The sequence below is a fragment of the Oncorhynchus nerka genome, linkage group LG7 (genome assembly GCF_034236695.1).
Source record: "Oncorhynchus nerka isolate Pitt River linkage group LG7, Oner_Uvic_2.0, whole genome shotgun sequence".
Taxonomy (NCBI): Eukaryota; Metazoa; Chordata; class Actinopteri; order Salmoniformes; family Salmonidae; genus Oncorhynchus; species Oncorhynchus nerka.
In genome coordinates, this window is record NC_088402.1 from 12,870,228 (window position 1) to 12,887,354 (window position 17,127).

Below are 17,127 nucleotides of genomic sequence, written 5' to 3' on the forward strand. Positions count from 1 at the left end.
CCTCATCCCTGTAATGAGACGGTCAGTACACCCTCATCCCTGTAATGAGACAGTCAGTACACCCTCATCCCTGTAATGAGACGGTCAGTACACCCTCATCCCTGTAATGAGACGGTCAGTATACCCTCATCCCTGTAATGAGACAGTCAGTACACCCTCATCCCTGTAATGAGACAGTCAGTACACCCTCATCCCTGTAATGAGACAGTCAGTACACCCTCATCCCTGTAATGAGACAGTCAGTACACCCTCATCCCTGTAATGAGACAGTCAGTACACCCTCATCCCTGTAATGAGACAGTCAGTATAACCTCATCCCGATAGCATTCCCTCGGAATATCTGTTCTGTTCTTATCAGGGCTTATCTCAGTCACTATCTCTCAGACAGAGATCCAGTGTTGCATATAGAGCTATGATAGTGATTATCTGTCAAGTAGAACTATGGACGGTGTTGTCATAAAGTCTGTCAGTAAATCAGCCAGCCAGCCAGTCAGTCTGTCAGTAAAGCCAGCCAGTCAGCCAGTCAGTCGGTCTGCCAGTCAGTCAGTCGGTCTGCCAGTCAGTCAGTCAGTCAGTCAGTCTGTCTGTAAGTCAGTCTGCCAGTCAGTCTGTCTGCCAGTCTGTCTGCCACTCAGTCTGCCAGTCAGTCTGTCTGTCTGCCAGTCTGTCTGCCAGTCAGTCTGTCTGTCTGTCAGCCAATCAGCCAGTCAGTCTGCCCCAGCTCTGCTGTGCTCCACCACACCCTGTCCCTGAAGATGAATGACTTGCACTCAGTTCAACCTCTTATAGAAAACAATTATGTTTCAGTGTGTGTGCGTGTGTGTGTGTGTGTGTCTAAATGTCAAAAGTGGCCAAGCCTGTTAGTCTGGCTGACCACGTCTCTCTCACTGTCCTCCCTTTCCTCTGTGAGTGTGAGCTAGTGTACAAGACAGTGTGACTCCATACGGTATTATAAAGGACAGGCAAAAGTTGCTTTTAAATGGTATCACACTTTCTGTATTTTTCCCATACAACATTGCTAAATAAACCTAGACCTAATGCAGTGGAGGCTGGTGAGGGGAGGACGGCTCGTAGTAATGGCTGGAAGGGAGAAAATGAAATGGCATCAAACACATGGAAACCAACCCAGCAGCGTTGCAGTTCTTGACACACTCAAAGCAGTGTACCTTGCACCTACTACAGTGGAGGCTGCTGAAGGGAGGATGGCTCATAATAATGTCTAGAAAGAAGTGCATATTTATTTGATACCATTCCACTGATTCTACTCCAGCCGTTACCACGAACCTGTCCTCCCCAATTAATGTGCCACCAACCTCCTGTGACCTCTGTTTTTAATTGGCTAATGTGATATTTCCATGTCTCTGATTGGGCTTTGCTAGGTGATTGCCGTGGTGATGGACATGTTTACAGATGTGGATCTGTTTGCTGATTTGCTGGATGCCACGGCGCGTCACGTCCCCGTCTACATCCTATTGGACGAACAGAACGCCCATCACTTCGTCTCCATGGTGACTAACTGCAAGATCAACCTAGACCTTGTCCATGTGAGTCTCAATGTTTCCCCTAGTTGAACTATTTCAGGCAGGGTGACTTACGTTTCCCCATAGAATCCCATGTTCCTGAAGACATCCTGGGTGTGCAGGAATGGCAGTGGTTAAAATGGTTTGACAAACTCTGCCTACAGTCTTAAAGACAGAATATCAGTGTTTTTGTGTTGACTGGCAACAGGCCACTGCCTCATAGCGGTAATGTAATATATTTTTACCTACTGTGCTACGACATGACGTCTGACTGAGTCGGACAAGACCTGAGCCTGGTTACATAAATGTCAATAGAGCGGCTAAACTGGTTGGATTACGCTTAGAACCCACTACAGAACAACATCATTTATTAAAGACATTAAACCTTTGTGACTCTGAATAACTTTTGTGGGTGTGTGTGTGTGTGCTCGTGTGTGTATGTGTGTGTGTGTGTGCTCATGTGTGTATGTGTGCTCGTGTGTATGTGTTTGTGTGTGTGTGTGTGTGTATGTGTGCTCGTGTGTATGTGTTTGTGTGTGTGTGCGTGTGTGTGTGTGTGTGTATGTGTGCTCGTGTGTATGTGTTTGTGTGTGTGTGTGTGTGTATGTGTGCTCGTGTGTATGTGTTTGTGTGTGTGCTCGTGTGTGTGTGTATGTGAGCTCGTGTGTATGTGTTTGTGTGTGTGCGTGTATGTGTGCTCGTGTGTATGTGTGTGTGTGCGTGTATGTGTGCTCGTGTTTGTGTGTGTGTGTATGTGTGCTCGTGTGTATGTGTTTGTGTGTGTGTGTGTGTGTGTGTATGTGTGCTCGTGTGTATGTGTTTGTGTGTGTGTGTGTGTGTGCTCGTGTGTATGTGTGTGTGTGCGTGTATGTGTGCTCGTGTGTATGTGTATGTGTGCTCGTGTGTATGTGTTTGTGTGTGTGTGCGTGTATGTGTGCTCGTGTGTATGTGTTTGTGTGTGTGTGCGTGTATGTGTGCTCGTGTGTATGTGTTTGTGTGTGTGTGCGTGTATGTGTGCTCGTGTGTATGTGTGCTCGTGTGTATGTGTTTGTGTGTGTGTGCGTGTATGTGTGCTCGTGTGTATGTGTGCTCGTGTGTATGTGTTTGTGTGTGTGTGCGTGTATGTGTGCTCGTGTGTATGTGTGCTCGTGTGTGTGTGTGTGTGTGTTTTACAGATGATGCGTGTGCGGACTGTGGCGGGGATGACGTATTTCTGTCGGACAGGGAAGTCGTTTAAAGGACAGGTGAAAGACCGCTTCCTATTGGCTGACTGCAGGGCCGTGCTCAGCGGAAACTACAGGTGAGCATAGAAATATAGAACCCATATCAGATACCTCTTTAGTGTAGAAGCTAACGTGTCATTTCCTGTTTCCTCTAGTTTCATGTGGTCCTATGAGAAGCTGCATCGCTGCATCGCTCATCTCTTCCTGGGAGAACTAGTCACCACCTTTGACGAGGAGTTCCGCATCCTGTTCGCCCAATCACAGCCTCTCACCGTAGACCACGCCCTAGTGCCCGTCTCCTCTGACAGCAGCAGCAGCAGTTACTACGGCAACCAGTTTGGCATGAAGGGGCCCCTTCGACACCCTCGGGGTTTTCAACGACACACCCCGGAACTTACAGGCTACCCCTTCGGAGAAACTGAGCGTTCTGCATTCCGTAGGGATGACCTGTTCCGACATGCCATAGAATCCGGAGGAGGACTGAATCTTGGGACGTTTGCAGCGTCGCAGCAGTTCAGGATGCAGCAGTCCTTCCTGGAGCAGGGCCGCTCCATGGTCTCCAGGTGGGATGGTGCACATAGATGTATTATTTAAAAAACAGATTTATTGTCACGGGTTACTAGGTGTGGAAGGTAGGAGTCAGGTCGCAGAGAGCAGAGGGTTCAATAATAGACTTATTTATTTTCTCCGGCACAGAAAACGGTCACGCCAAGCACAGGGCGCAGAAACACTGACCCGCCCAAGCACAGGGCGCAGAAACACTGACCCGCCCAAGCACAGGGCGCAGAAACACTGACCTGCCCAAGCACAGGGCGCAGAAACACTGACCCGCCCAAGCACAGGGCGCAGAAACACTGACCCGCCCAAGCACAGGGCGCAGAAACACTGACCCGCCCAAGCACACAGGGCAAAACGATCCGGAGAGAAAATACATCCAACACCGACAGTGAACACAAAATAATCCCGCACAAACCCAAGCGGGCCTAACAGGCTGACATAGACCAGCGGGCCTAACAGGCTGACATAGACCAGCGGGCCTAACAGGCTGACATAGACCAGAAATCAAGAAACACTAAAGAAACAGGTGCAACTAATAAGACTAAACCAACAGACAAGGGAAAAGGGATCGGTGGCGGCTAGTAGGCCGGTGACGACCGCGAGCGCCGCCCAAACAGGCAGGGTAGCCACCCTCGGCGGGAGTCGTGACATTTATGTAGAACTAGATTGAATGTAGAACTCAATTTAATGTAGAACTAGATTTAATGTAGAACTAGATTTAATGTAGAACTAGCTTTAACGTAGAACTAGATTTAACTTAGAACTAGCTTTAACGTAGAACTAGATTTAATGTAGAACTAGCTTTAACGTAGAACTAGATTTAATGTAGAACTAGCTTTAACGTAGAACTAGATTTAATGTAGAACTAGATTTAATGTAGAACTAGCTTTAACGTAGAACTAGATTTAACTTAGAACTAGCTTTAACGTAGAACTAGATTTAATGTAGAACTAGATTTAATGTAGAACTAGCTTTAACGTAGAACTAGATTGAATGTAGAACTCAATTTAATGTAGAACTAGATTTAATGTAGAACTAGATTTAATGTAGAACTAGCTTTAACGTAGAACTAGATTTAACTTAGAACTAGCTTTAACGTAGAACTAGATTTAATGTAGAACTAGCTTTAACGTAGAACTAGATTTAACTTAGAACTAGCTTTAACGTAGAACTAGATTTAATGTAGAACTAGCTTTAACGTAGAACTAGATTTAACGTAGAACTAGATTTAATGTAGAACTCTCTATCACATGAAGGTTACGTCTGCAATTCCCTATATTTCACTGTGAATTGAATAGGATGCCAAAGTCAATCATAAAAGTCTACTTGCACCATCTTCACATTTTGATGCCTTAAAAATTACATCCTAAAATGTATTCAATGTTATATTTTTCTGCAGATCTACACAACCTACTGAATGTTTCTAATTGAATATTAAAAAGCTAAGATTTCTTGATTGCTTATGTCTTCACACCCAGAGTTCATACTTGGGAAGACATAATTTAATCTTAATGTAAAATGTTATTTTAAAGAGGTAAAATATGAAAACTGTGCCAGGGGTGTGTAGACTTTCACTAGCGACTGTAACTTAGTATATTAAAGTGTATGTTTGTACTGTTCCCATATCAAAGTGTTTGTATGTGTTACCGGTGGTCCCAGGCAGATGGAGATAAGTGCCAGTGACTATAAGGGCCAAAGCAACGCAGAGGGAACCCAGGAGAGCTACTCCTCGTCCAGACAATACATGAAGCACAGAGTCATCAACAACCAGGAGGAGACAGAGCAGCACTACCACAGGTACTAGTTAGTTCCTTAGTTACTTAGTTTGATAGTTAGTTCCTTAGTTAGTTTGTTTGTTTGATAGTTAGTTCATTAGTTCGTTTGTTAGTTTGATAGTTAGTTCCTTAGTTAGTTTGATAGTTAGTTTGTTAGTTTGATAGTTAGTTCGTTAGTTTGATAGTTAGTTCCTTAGTTAGTTTGTTAGTTCATTAGTTAGTTTGTTAGTTTGATAGTTAGTTCATTAGTTAGTTAGTTTGATAGTTAGTTCATTAGTTCGTTTGTTAGTTTGATAGTTAGTTCCTTAGTTAGTTTGTTAGTTTGATAGTTAGTTCATTAGTTAGTTTGTTAGTTTGTTAGTTTGATAGTTAGTTCATTAGTTCGTTTGTTAGTTTGATAGTTAGTTCCTTAGTTAGTTTGATAGTTAGTTCATTAGTTAGTTTGTTAGTTTGTTAGTTTGATAGTTAGTTCGTTTGTTAGTTAGTTCATTAGTTAGTTTGATAGTTAGTTCATTAGTTAGTTTGTTAGTTTGATAGTTAGTTTGTTAGTTTGATAGTTAGTTCATTAGTTAGTTTGTTAGTTTGATAGTTAGTTCATTAGTTCGTTTGTTAGTTTGTTAGTTTGATAGTTAGTTCCTTAGATAGTTTGATAGTTAGTTCATTAGTTAGTTTGTTAGTTAGTTTTATAGTTAGTTCATTAGTTAGTTTGTTAGTTAGTTTGATAGTTAGTTCATTAGTTAGTTTGTTAGTTAGTTTTATAGTTAGTTCCTTAGTTAGTTTGATAGTTAGTTCATTAGTTAGTTTGTTAGTTTGATAGTTAGTTCATTAGTTAGTTTGTTAGTTTGATAGTTAGTTCATTAGTTAGTTTGTTAGTTTGATAGTTAGTTCGTTTGTTAGTTAGTTCATTAGTTAGTTTGTTAGTTTGATAGTTAGTTCATTAGTTAGTTTGTTAGTTTGATAGTTAGTTCATTAGTTCGTTTGTTAGTTTGTTAGTTTGATAGTTAGTTCCTTAGATAGTTTGATAGTTAGTTCATTAGTTAGTTTGTTAGTTAGTTTTATAGTTCGTTCATTAGTTAGTTTGTTAGTTTGATAGTTAGTTCCTTAGTTAGTTTGTTAGTTAGTTCCTTAGTTAGTTTGATAGTTAGTTCCTTAGTTAGTTTGTTAGTTTGATAGTTAGTTCATTGGTTAGTTTGTTAGTTAGTTTGATAGTTAGTTCATTAGTTCGTTTGTTAGTTAGTTTGAGTTTATAGTTAGTTCATTAGTTAGTTTGATAGTTAGTTCCTTAGTTAGTTTGTTAGTTTGATAGTTAGTTTGTTAGTTTGATAGTTAGTTCCTTAGTTAGTTTGTTAGTTTGATAGTTAGTTCCTTAGTTAGTTTGTTAGTTCCTTAGTTAGTTTGTTAGTTTGTTAGTTAGTTCATTAGTTAGTTTGTTAGTTTGATAGTTAGTTCCTTAGTTGGTTTGTTAGTTTGATAGTTAGTTCATTAGTTAGTTTGTTAGTTTGATAGTTCCTTAGATAGTTTGATAGTTAGTTCATTAGTTAGTTTGTTAGTTAGTTTTATAGTTAGTTCATTAGTTAGTTTGTTAGTTAGTTTGATAGTTAGTTCATTAGTTAGTTTGTTAGTTAGTTTTATAGTTAGTTCCTTAGTTAGTTTGATAGTTAGTTCATTAGTTAGTTTGTTAGTTTGATAGTTAGTTCATTAGTTAGTTTGTTAGTTTGATAGTTAGTTCGTTTGTTAGTTAGTTCATTAGTTAGTTTGTTAGTTTGATAGTTAGTTCATTAGTTAGTTTGTTAGTTTGATAGTTAGTTCATTAGTTCGTTTGTTAGTTTGTTAGTTTGATAGTTAGTTCCTTAGATAGTTTGATAGTTAGTTCATTAGTTAGTTTGTTAGTTAGTTTTATAGTTCGTTCATTAGTTAGTTTGTTAGTTTGATAGTTAGTTCCTTAGTTAGTTTGTTAGTTAGTTCCTTAGTTAGTTTGATAGTTAGTTCCTTAGTTAGTTTGTTAGTTTGATAGTTAGTTCATTGGTTAGTTTGTTAGTTAGTTTGATAGTTAGTTCATTAGTTTGTTTGTTAGTTAGTTTGATAGTTAGTTCATTAGTTAGTTTGTTAGTTAGTTCCTTAGTTAGTTTGATAGTTAGTTCCTTAGTTAGTTTGTTAGTTTGATAGTTAGTTCCTTAGATAGTTTGATAGTTAGTTCATTAGTTAGTTTGTTAGTTAGTTTTATAGTTCGTTCATTAGTTAGTTTGTTAGTTTGATAGTTAGTTCCTTAGTTAGTTTTTGTTAGTTAGTTCCTTAGTTAGTTTGATAGTTAGTTCCTTAGTTAGTTTGTTAGTTTGATAGTTAGTTCATTGGTTAGTTTGTTAGTTAGTTTGATAGTTAGTTCATTAGTTTGTTTGTTAGTTAGTTTGATAGTTAGTTCATTAGTTAGTTTGATAGTTAGTTCCTTAGTTAGTTTGTTAGTTTGATAGTTAGTTTGTTAGTTTGATAGTTAGTTCCTTTGTTAGTTTGATAGTTAGTTCCTTAGTTAGTTTGTTAGTTCCTTAGTTAGTTTGTTAGTTTGTTAGTTAGTTCATTAGTTAGTTTGTTAGTTTGATAGTTAGTTCCTTAGTTGGTTTGTTAGTTTGATAGTTAGTTCATTAGTTAGTTTGTTAGTTTGATAGTTCCTTAGTTAGTTTGATAGTTAGTTACTTAGTTTGATAGTTAGTTCCTTAGTTAGTTTGTTAGTTTGATAGTTAGTTCCTTAGTTAGTTTGTTAGTTTGATAGTTAGTTCATTAGTTAGTTTGATATTTAGTTCATTAGTTAGTTTGTTAGTTTGATAGTTAGTTCATTAGTTAGTTTCTTAGTTTGATAGTTAGTTCATTAGATAGTTTGTTAGTTTGATAGTTAGTTCATTAGTTAGTTTGATAGTTAGTTAGTTTGTTTATGTTGTCTTTTTCAGTTTGAATAAATATTGTGATCAAATCAGGCAAAACTCTGGCCCTATTTATAATCTGTCACATGTAAATCATGATATAATCTTTAATAAAATAATCTGATATGTAAAGCATGTTGGGTTATGATGATGATGATTTATGACTATTTCTGTATTCCAGGGAGCAGAGCCAGTCCAGCCACTACTACCAGGGTGGTGAGGGACCTGGGTTAATGCCGGGGCTGGGCTCAGGGCTGGGCTCAGGGCTGGGCTCAGGGCTGGGAGGACATGGGTCAGGCCATGGACACTACGACAGGCTGAGGAACAGACCAGCGCTGGACCAGTACTCTGACTCAGGCTACCCGCATGAGGAACCTCCTGGTCCAGAGGACTACGGCAGAGACTACCTCTCCTCTCAGGACCTGAAACACAACCCGGGACCACCACCGGCAGGGGGGAGGTATGTGGTATGGAGGGTCCACTGGACTGAAGAATGATAACTAATGTCTTTTCACTGTTGAATGCCGTTAAATAACCACTACAGTTATTTGATGAAGTGTTTAGTGATACACACACAGTTTAGGTCAAAATGTTGTCTCAACCATATAAGAAGAAATGTGGCTAAACTAAAGTAACCCCCTCTCACCTCTCCAGGTACGGAGGTGGCAGCGACCACAAGAGGCCGACGGTGGGCCAGCCCTACGTCTGCCAGTCCTCCCCCACCCATCCCAACCTCCCAGAGAAGCAGCTGTTCCCAGTCCCAGCAGTGGCAGACCAGGACCCCAAAGCCAGACAGGGCCTCCGCAGCTGGAGGATCAACTCCTACCTCAGCACCTACGAAGACACAGGAGAGGAAGGGCTGCCACAACCTCTGGGCCCTGATGCTTTCCAAGACCCAGAGTCTGAGGGGAACCCATACGCCAGTGAGGGGTCTGTATCCCGCTTTGAAGCGAGAGAGCCTCCGAATGTCCCCTCCAAGCCTAGACCGGATATCCGACCGCCACGGTACGGCAAGCCCTTCCTGCCCGAGAGCACGAGAAAGGACGGGGCCGATAGCAGGAACATAGAACGGGAGAGAGCGAAAGAGAAAGACCGAGAGAGGGAGGTGGGGGGGAGGGAGGTTGGGGTGGATGTGGAGATGCCGTCGTCGAGGGAGGCTTCGGGAGAGGTTGTGCTCTCCAAACACGAGTCGTTCCGGACACGGATCAACCCGATGCTCCAGAGAAGCTCCCGGCTGCGCTCCTCCCTCATCTTCTCCTCCTCCAAGACGGAGACCCACCTGGGAGGCCTGGGCATGAAGGTCTTTATTACCTTTCAAATCATCTCTTGATTGTTTTTATTTCATTTGTATTTGTATGTTTTGTTTATTTTTGTTGCACATTGTATCGCTACCTTGCATAAAATGTATGTGCCATGCAAATAAAGCTTGATTTGATTTGCTGCAGGTGGCCAATGAGGAGGATGAGGAATCCGACATGCTACGCACCACCTCCATCGTCCAACAGATCCTGGAGAAGAGATTTTCCCGGGAACCATTCGAGTGGCGGAAGAAGGCAGAGGAGAACGAGAGAGAGAAGAAGAAGAAAGACGAAGAGAAAGAGGTTGTGTTGAAAGAGGAGGCTATGCCCCCCATAGTCGCCCCAGCATCGATAGAGCCCCCCCAGCCGTTGAACATGAATGACCCTGCCAGTAGACTGCAGTACTTCAAGGAGCTGGCTGCTAAGAGAAACGCATCCAAAGAGGCCGCGATGAAAGGACCACTTCAGAAGACACCAGACCTCTCAAACACTACTTCTTCCACCACCTCCTCCTCCATCACCACCTCTTCCCCCTCCTCCTCCTCTACCACCACCTCTTCCCCCACCACCTCCTCTACCACCACCTCTTCCTCCATCACCACTTCGTCCAACACCACTTCGTCAACCACCACCACTTCCTCCACCCCCAACCCTTCCCCCACCACCATCTCAGCCCCCAAAGTCCCCTCTTTCTCTGTGATTGCTCCAGATTCTGCCCCGATGAAACCACAAGTCCAAGCCACACTAGAGCGAACACGCAAACTGTCCATCACCTCAAGATTCAAAACCTTTGAGCCTTCTACTACCACAGTCCAGAGGAAAGACAGCAGCTCGGAGTCACAGAGGAAAGACAGCAGCTCGGAGTCACAGAGGAAAGACAGCAGCTCGGAGTCACAGAGGAAAGACAGCAGCTCGGAGTCACAGAGGAAAGACAGCAGCTCGGAGTCACAGAGGAAAGACAGCAGCTCGGAGTCACAGAGGAAAGACAAGGAGCCCAGTAAGATTCTGAAGCCTTTCTCTTCTCTGAAGCCGTTCAAGAGCTCCAACCCTCGCCGCGTCTCCTGTGATGAGGAAACGCTAACAACAGATGCCACGGACGCGGAGAAGAGCGAGCTGAAGAAATCTCGCTCCCAAAGCTTGTCCAGTATGTCTCGCGCTGAGTCCAAGGAGGGAAAGAACCTGGGCTCCAGCACCTCCCTCAACACCCTGGGAGGGGAGGGCAAGGTCGACACCAAGCCCCTGGACTTCCTGAAGAAGCAGACCCAGAAACTCAAAGGTATGTTGTACTGTCCGTCCGTCCGTCCGTCTGGTCTGTCGGTCTGTCTTTGTGTCGGTCTGTCTTTGTGTCTGTCTGTCGGTCGGTCGGTCGGTCTGGTCTGGTCTGGTCTGTCTGGTCTGGTCTGTCTGGTCTGTCTGGTCTGGTCTGTCTGGTCTGGTCTGTCTGGTCTGGTCTGTCTGTCTGTCGGTCGATCGGTCTGGTCTGGTCTGTCTGGTCTGGTCTGGTCTGTCTGTCGGTTGATCGGTCTGGTCTGGTCTTGTCTGTCTGGTCTGGTCTGTCTGTCGGTTGATCGGTCTGGTCTGGTCTGGTCTGTCTGGTCTGGTCTGGTCTGTCTGTCGGTTGATCGGTCTGGTCTGGTCTGTCTGGTCTGGTCTGTCTGTCTGGTCTGGTCTGGTCTGTCTGGTCTGGTCTGTCTGGTCTGTCTGGTCTGGTCTGTCTGGTCTGGTCTGTCTGTCTGTCGGTCGATCGGTCTGGTCTGGTCTGTCTGGTCTGGTCTGGTCTGTCTGTCGGTTGATCGGTCTGGTCTGGTCTGTCTGGTCTGGTCTGTCTGTCTGGTCTGGTCTGTCTGGTCTGGTCTGTCTGGTCTGTCTGGTCTGGTCTGTCTGGTCTGGTCTGGTCTGTCTGTCTGTCGGTCGATCGGTCTGGTCTGGTCTGTCTGGTCTGGTCTGGTCTGTCTGTCGGTTGATCGGTCTGGTCTGGTCTTGTCTGTCTGGTATCTTTTATTTTTTAATTGCTGTGCTCATGATCTATAAAACAAATTCCCTTCAGAGCAATTAAGATTTGAATGTATTAATTAGTACATTTGTTCATTTGTTCATTCTTTAATCCAAAGGCTTCCTGGGACCCAAGGACAAGAAGAGCTCCGGGGGTGTGACATCGGCGTCCAGCGGAGACAACAAGACGATGAGAACTGTTGTGGAGAGCTCCGAGGAGCCTGGGGCCGCGGCTTCACGCCTAGGCTCCTCTTCTACTGCCGACGCTAAAGCCACAGACTACGTCACTTCCTCAGACAATCACAAAATGACAGGTCCGTCTCGATACCAGACCTCCAGCGGCTCGGTTCTGTTCAGTAGCAACCTGAGAGATGACACCAAGGTCATCCTGGAACAGATTTCTGCCAACAGCCAGAAAAACCGTCTGGAGAGAGGAGGAGGAGGAGGAGGAGAGGAGGCCGGAGGGGAGAAGGGGGTAGACATGGCAGGAGAGAAAGGAGGGTTGGAGAGGAATCCGTTGCTTGGGAGGAACCGCTTCCTAAGGCCCCAGGGCAACCCTCAGGAGAGAGACAGCCTGCTGAAGAGGATGGAGAGCATGAGGAAGGAGAAGAAGGTCTACAGCCGTTTTGAGGTACTCTACTGTAGTAGACAGGAGGTCTGAATGAAGGAAGAGGAGAGGAGGGGAGAGGGAGGCTATAGGGAGTGTAGAGGTGTTGAGTTGAGGAGTTGATGTTGCTATTGAAAGATGTTACACAACATTTATTTGTATTGTTTTACAGATAGTTTGATAAGGATTTGCAGAAGGGGGAGGATGAGAGAGGGGGTGGAGTGGGGTGAGGAAGGGAAAGGGGGAGGATGAGAGAATGGGGTGAGGAAGGGAAAGGGGGAGGATGAGAGAGGGGGTGGAGTGGGGTGAGGAAGGGAAAGGGGGAGGATGAGAGAGTGGGGTGAGGAAGGGAAAGGGGAGGATGAGAGAGGGGGGTGGAGTGGGGTGAGGAAGGGAAAGGGGGAGGATGAGAGAGTGGGGTGAGGAAGGGAAAGGGGAGGATGAGAGAGTGGGGTGAGGAAGGGAAAGGGGGAGGATGAGAGAGTGGGGTGAGGAAGGGAAAGGGGGGTGGAGGGGGATGACGAAGGGAAAGGGGAGGATGAGAGAGGGGGTGGAGGGGATGACAAAGGAAAAGGGGGAGGATGAGAGAGGGGGGTGGAGGGGGATGACGAAGGGAAAGGGGGAGGATGAGAGAGGGGGTGGAGGGGGATGACAAAGGGAAAGGGGGAGGATGAGAGAGGGGGTGGAGTGGGGTGAGGAAAGGAAAGGGGGAGGATGAGAGAGGGGGTGGGTGGGGGATGAGGAAGGGGGATGAGAGAGGGGTGGATGGAAAATGAGGAGGGGAAAGGAGGAGGATGAGAGAGAGGGGTGGATGGGGATGAGGAAGGGAAAGGGGGTAAGAGAGGGGTGGATGGAAAATGAGGAGGGGAAGGGAGGAGGATGAGAGAGAGGGGTGGAGGGGGATGACGAAGGGAAACGAGGAGGATGAGAGAGGGAGTCAAATTGTATTCCACTCACTGTTGTTCCTGTTGTTCTGCAGATGGGGAATAACCTGGGATAACTAAAGATGGCCGAGGAAGCTATTGACTGGAAGCTTAGTGTGCGAGGAGGAGGAGGAGGGCTCACAAACACACACACCATTCCCAGTTCACCAACATATGTGGCAAACGCATCATCAGAACCCCCGAAAGAGAGAGAGAGAGAGAGAGAACACAAAATGCAACAACAGTAGATAGCTTTGTCATCAGACTGCAGTCTCCCTGGATACAGTCAGACACAGTTCTAAATCTTTAAAAAAATGGACTACAAAAAACACGAGTTGAAACTGTACCCATGTGTGTCAAAGCTGGTCTTCTCTGGTTGGTTATGTTGCCTTATATGGACTCAATGGGACAACTCTTCACTAATTCACTGCAACCCTTCATCAAACACCTGGAGTGAGAGAGAGAGAGAGTGTGTTCATTTTCTACTGCAAGAAAGCAACTGAAAACATGCCCAGCCATAAACCATGCCTGTACAGACCTGCAAACTCCCAGTGTGTGTGTGTGTGTGTGTAAACTGGTAATGCTGAAAGTATGTCTGTGGGTTTACACAGCGCCACGTCACTCACCAAACTCAGCACTATTATTAACCCGTCTCTGAAATAAAGACAGTGGAGAGAGAGAGGGAGAGAGAGACAGAGAGAGAGGGAGAGAGACAGAGAGAGAGAGACAGAGAGAGAGGGAGAGAGGGGGGGGACAGAGAGAGAGACAGAGAGAGGGAGAGAGACAGAGAGGGGGGACAGAGAGAGAGAGAGAGAGAGAGAGGGAGAGAGACAGAGAGAGAGAGGGGGAGAGAGAGAGAGAGACAGAGGGGGAGAGAGAGACAGAGAGAGAGGGAGGGGGGGAGAGGGGGAAAGAGAGAGGGAGACAGAGAGAGAGAGAAGGGGAGAGAGGGAAATACAGATTGAAGGAGCTGGAACAAGACAGACCGACAGTCAGTAAGAAAGAGAGAGAGAGGTCTTTACAAAAAGTATTTTATTAATTAATCAGCAGTACTTTAGATGACAAGTTGACATTGAGACTGTTTTGTTTCAGCCCTGTGTGAATACAGGTTCCTTGAAAACATGCATCCTTCAGTTCCTTTACTTCCTGGTCTGACCTTAGAGAGTTGGATTGGGTCTGACCTTAGAGGGTTGGATTGGGTCTGACCTTAGAGAGTTGGATTGGGTCTGACCTTAGAGGGTTGTATTGGGTCTGACCTTAGAGGGTTGGATTGGGTCTGGCCTTAGAGAGTTGGATTGGGTCTGGTCTTAGAGAGTTGGATTTGGTCTGGCCTTAGAGAGTTGGATTTGGTCTGGCCTTAGAGAGTTGGATTTGGTCTGGCCTTAGAGAGTTGGATTTGGTCTGGCCTTAGAGAGTTGGATTTGGTCTGGCCTTAGAGAGTTGGATTGGGTCTGGCCTTAGAGAGTTGGATTGGGTCTGGCCTTAGAGAGTTGGATTGGGTCTGGCCTTAGAGAGTTGGATTGGGTCTGGCCTTAGAGAGTTGGATTTGGTCTGGCCTTAGAGAGTTGGATTGGGTCTGAGTGATATTTCCACCACAAAATCTTCACCTATCCAGTGTAGTTAGGTAAGACATCACTTTGAGGAAGGTAGGTAGGTAGGTACATTTACATTTACATTTAAGTCATTTAGCAGACGCTCTTATCCAGAGCGACTTACAAATTGGTGCTTTCACCTTATGACATCCAGTGGAACAGCCACTTTACAATAGTGCATCTAGGTCTTTTAAGGGGGGGGGGGGGGGAAGAAGGATTACAGTAGGTAGGTAGGAAGGAAGGAAGGAAGGAAGGAAGGATCTCTAAAATGTTGGAACAGAGCTGTATCTTATATAAGAGCATTCAAACTGCCACACCTTTAAGTCTCTGTCTGTCTGTCTCTGTCTGTCCACTACACCAAAGACGTGTAAATACAATTTCCAAGTACATGAACACACTCTGTAAAAAACACTTAGTGAGGGAATATAGTTCTGAATAACGAGTTCATGATAAGGGCTCTTAGTGTAAATATTGTAGTAGATAAAACAGGCTTGTTGTTAATACTGTAACAAGTGATGGGTGATAGCCTATCACCAGGCATTGGTTGTGTCATCTACATTATGATTAATAACTGTAATGAGACAGTCATAATATCAGAATTAAAGGGACAGAGCACAGGAGGTTGGTGGCACCTTAATTGGGGAGGACGGGCTTTTGTTGTAATGACTGGAGTGGAATCAGTGGAATTGTATGAAACACATCTAACAAAGGGTTGTGTGTTTGATGCAGTGGTGGAAAACGTATTCAATTAAACTACTTTTGTTAAGGTAAAAGATACCTTAATAGGAAATAACTCAAGTAAAAGTGAAAGTCACCCAGTAAAATACTACTTGAGTTAAAGTCTAAAAGTATTTGGTTTTAAAAGTAAAATGGAACTGCTAAAATGTACTTAAGTATCAAAAGTAGAAGTATAAACCATTTCAAATTCCTTATATTAAGCAAACCAGACTGCATAATTTTACATATTTTTTTTTATTGATGGGTAGCCAGGGACACACTCCAACACTCATACATACAGACGAAGCATTTGTGTTTAGTGAGTCTGCCAGGCCAGAGGCTTAAGGACTTTACACCACTGGTTTCATGCCATTCCATTTGGTCTGTTCCAGACATTGTTATGAGCTTTCCTTCCACTTAGAGGAAGGAAGGAAGGAAGGAAGGAAGGAAGGAAGGAAGGAAGGAAGGAAGGAAGGAAGGGAGGGAGGGAGGAAGGAAGGAAGGAAGGAAAGAAGGAAGGGAGGAAAGAAGGAAGGGAGGAAAGAAGGAAGGAAAGAAAGAAGGATGCATCTCTAAAATGTTGGAACAGAGTTGTATCTTATATAAACTGCCACGCCTTAAGTCTCTGTCTGTCTCTGGCTGTCTCTGTCTGTCTGTCTGTCTGTCTCTGTCTGTCCACTACACCAAAGACATGTAAATACCATTTCCAAGTACATGAACACACTCTGTAAAAACACTTAGTGAGGGAATATAGTTCTGAATAACGAGTTCATGATAAGGGCTCTTAGTGTAAATATGATGGATGGGTGATAGCCTATCACCAGGCATTGGTTGTGTCATCTACATTATGATTAATAACTGCAATGAGACAGTAAGTATATCAGAATTAAAGGGACAGAGCACAGCGGAGAAATAAGGTTCTCTTTTACAATTCTATTGTGGTTTATGATGTCATGTTTTATCAAAAGATGTATTGTAATAAAGTCATGTGGCCAAAGCTGACACTGACTTGTGTGGGTGTGTGGGTTAGTGTGGGGTGTGTGTGGGGGTGGGTTAGTGGGTGGGTGTGGGTGTGTGGGTTAGTGTGTGGGTGTGTGTGGGGTGGGTTAGTGGGTGGGTGGGTGTGGGTTAGTGGGTAGGTGGGTGGGGGTGGGTTAGTGGGTAGGTTAGTGGGTAGGTGGGTGGGGGTGGGTTAGTGGGTAGGTGTGTGTGTGTGGGTTAGTGGGTAGGTGGGTGGGGGTGGGTTAGTGGGTGGGTGTGGGTTAGTGGGTAGGTGTGGGTGTGGGTTAGTGGGTGGGTGTGGGTGTGTGGGTTGGTGTGTGTGTGTGTGGGGTGGGTTAGTGGGTGGGTGTGGGTGTGTGGGTTAGTGGGTAGGTGTGTGTGTGTGGGTTAGTGGGTAGGTGTGTGGGGATGTGTGGGTAGGTGTGTGTGGGGGGGTTAGTGGGTAGGTGTGTGGGGGTGTGGGTTAGTGGGTAGGTGTGTGGGGATGTGTGGGTAGGTGTGTGGGGGTGGGTGTGTGTGGGTAGGTGTGTGGGGGTGTGGGTTAGTGGGTGGGGGTGGGTGGGTGGTTTAGTGGGTAGGTAGGTGGGGGTGGGTGTGTGGGTTAGTGGGTAGGTGTGTGTGTGGGTTAGTGGGTAGGTGTGTGGGTTAGTGGGTAGGTGTGTGGGGGTGGGTGCGTGTGAGCAGAGTGGCAGAGTGTATTATGGGGTAAAACTCTGGGCCTGAACTTAATAAAACAGCGACACCATAAACTACACATCCAGCTACTGTACAATGCTGCCATCTACTGTACAACGCTGCCATCTACTGTACAATGTCGCCATCTACTGTACAATGCCACCATCTACTGTACAACACTTCCAGCTACTGTACAACGCCACCATCTACTGTACAACACCACCATCTACTGTACAACACTGCCATCTACTGTACAACACCACCATCTACTGTACAACACTGCCATCTACTGTACAACACTGCCATCTACTGTACAATGCTGCCATCTACTGT

At 44.9% G+C, this 17,127-nt stretch overlaps 1 protein-coding gene across 2 annotated transcripts in view; it reads left to right on the forward strand.

Moving 5' to 3' along the window:
- The window catches only part of LOC115131242 (protein FAM83H-like), a 21,523-nt gene extending 7,954 nt beyond the window's left edge, over positions 1-13,569 (forward strand). Inside the window, exons 4-12 of one of the 2 annotated variants that reach the window (XM_065020230.1) lie at positions 1,380-1,544; positions 2,696-2,820; positions 2,899-3,306; positions 4,961-5,098; positions 8,170-8,448; positions 8,643-9,288; positions 9,434-10,562; positions 11,398-11,909; positions 12,865-13,569. In XM_065020230.1, the coding sequence (XP_064876302.1) occupies positions 1,380-1,544; positions 2,696-2,820; positions 2,899-3,306; positions 4,961-5,098; positions 8,170-8,448; positions 8,643-9,288; positions 9,434-10,562; positions 11,398-11,909; positions 12,865-12,885 (3,423 nt within the window). In that variant the 3' untranslated portion in view covers positions 12,886-13,569. Of the gene's footprint in view, positions 1-1,379; positions 1,545-1,928; positions 2,821-2,898; positions 3,307-4,960; positions 5,099-8,169; positions 8,449-8,642; positions 9,289-9,433; positions 10,563-11,397; positions 11,910-12,864 lie in introns of those variants that run through there. The other variant, XM_065020229.1, reaches the window with a different exon arrangement.
- Positions 13,570-17,127: the final 3,558 nt, after the last annotated feature.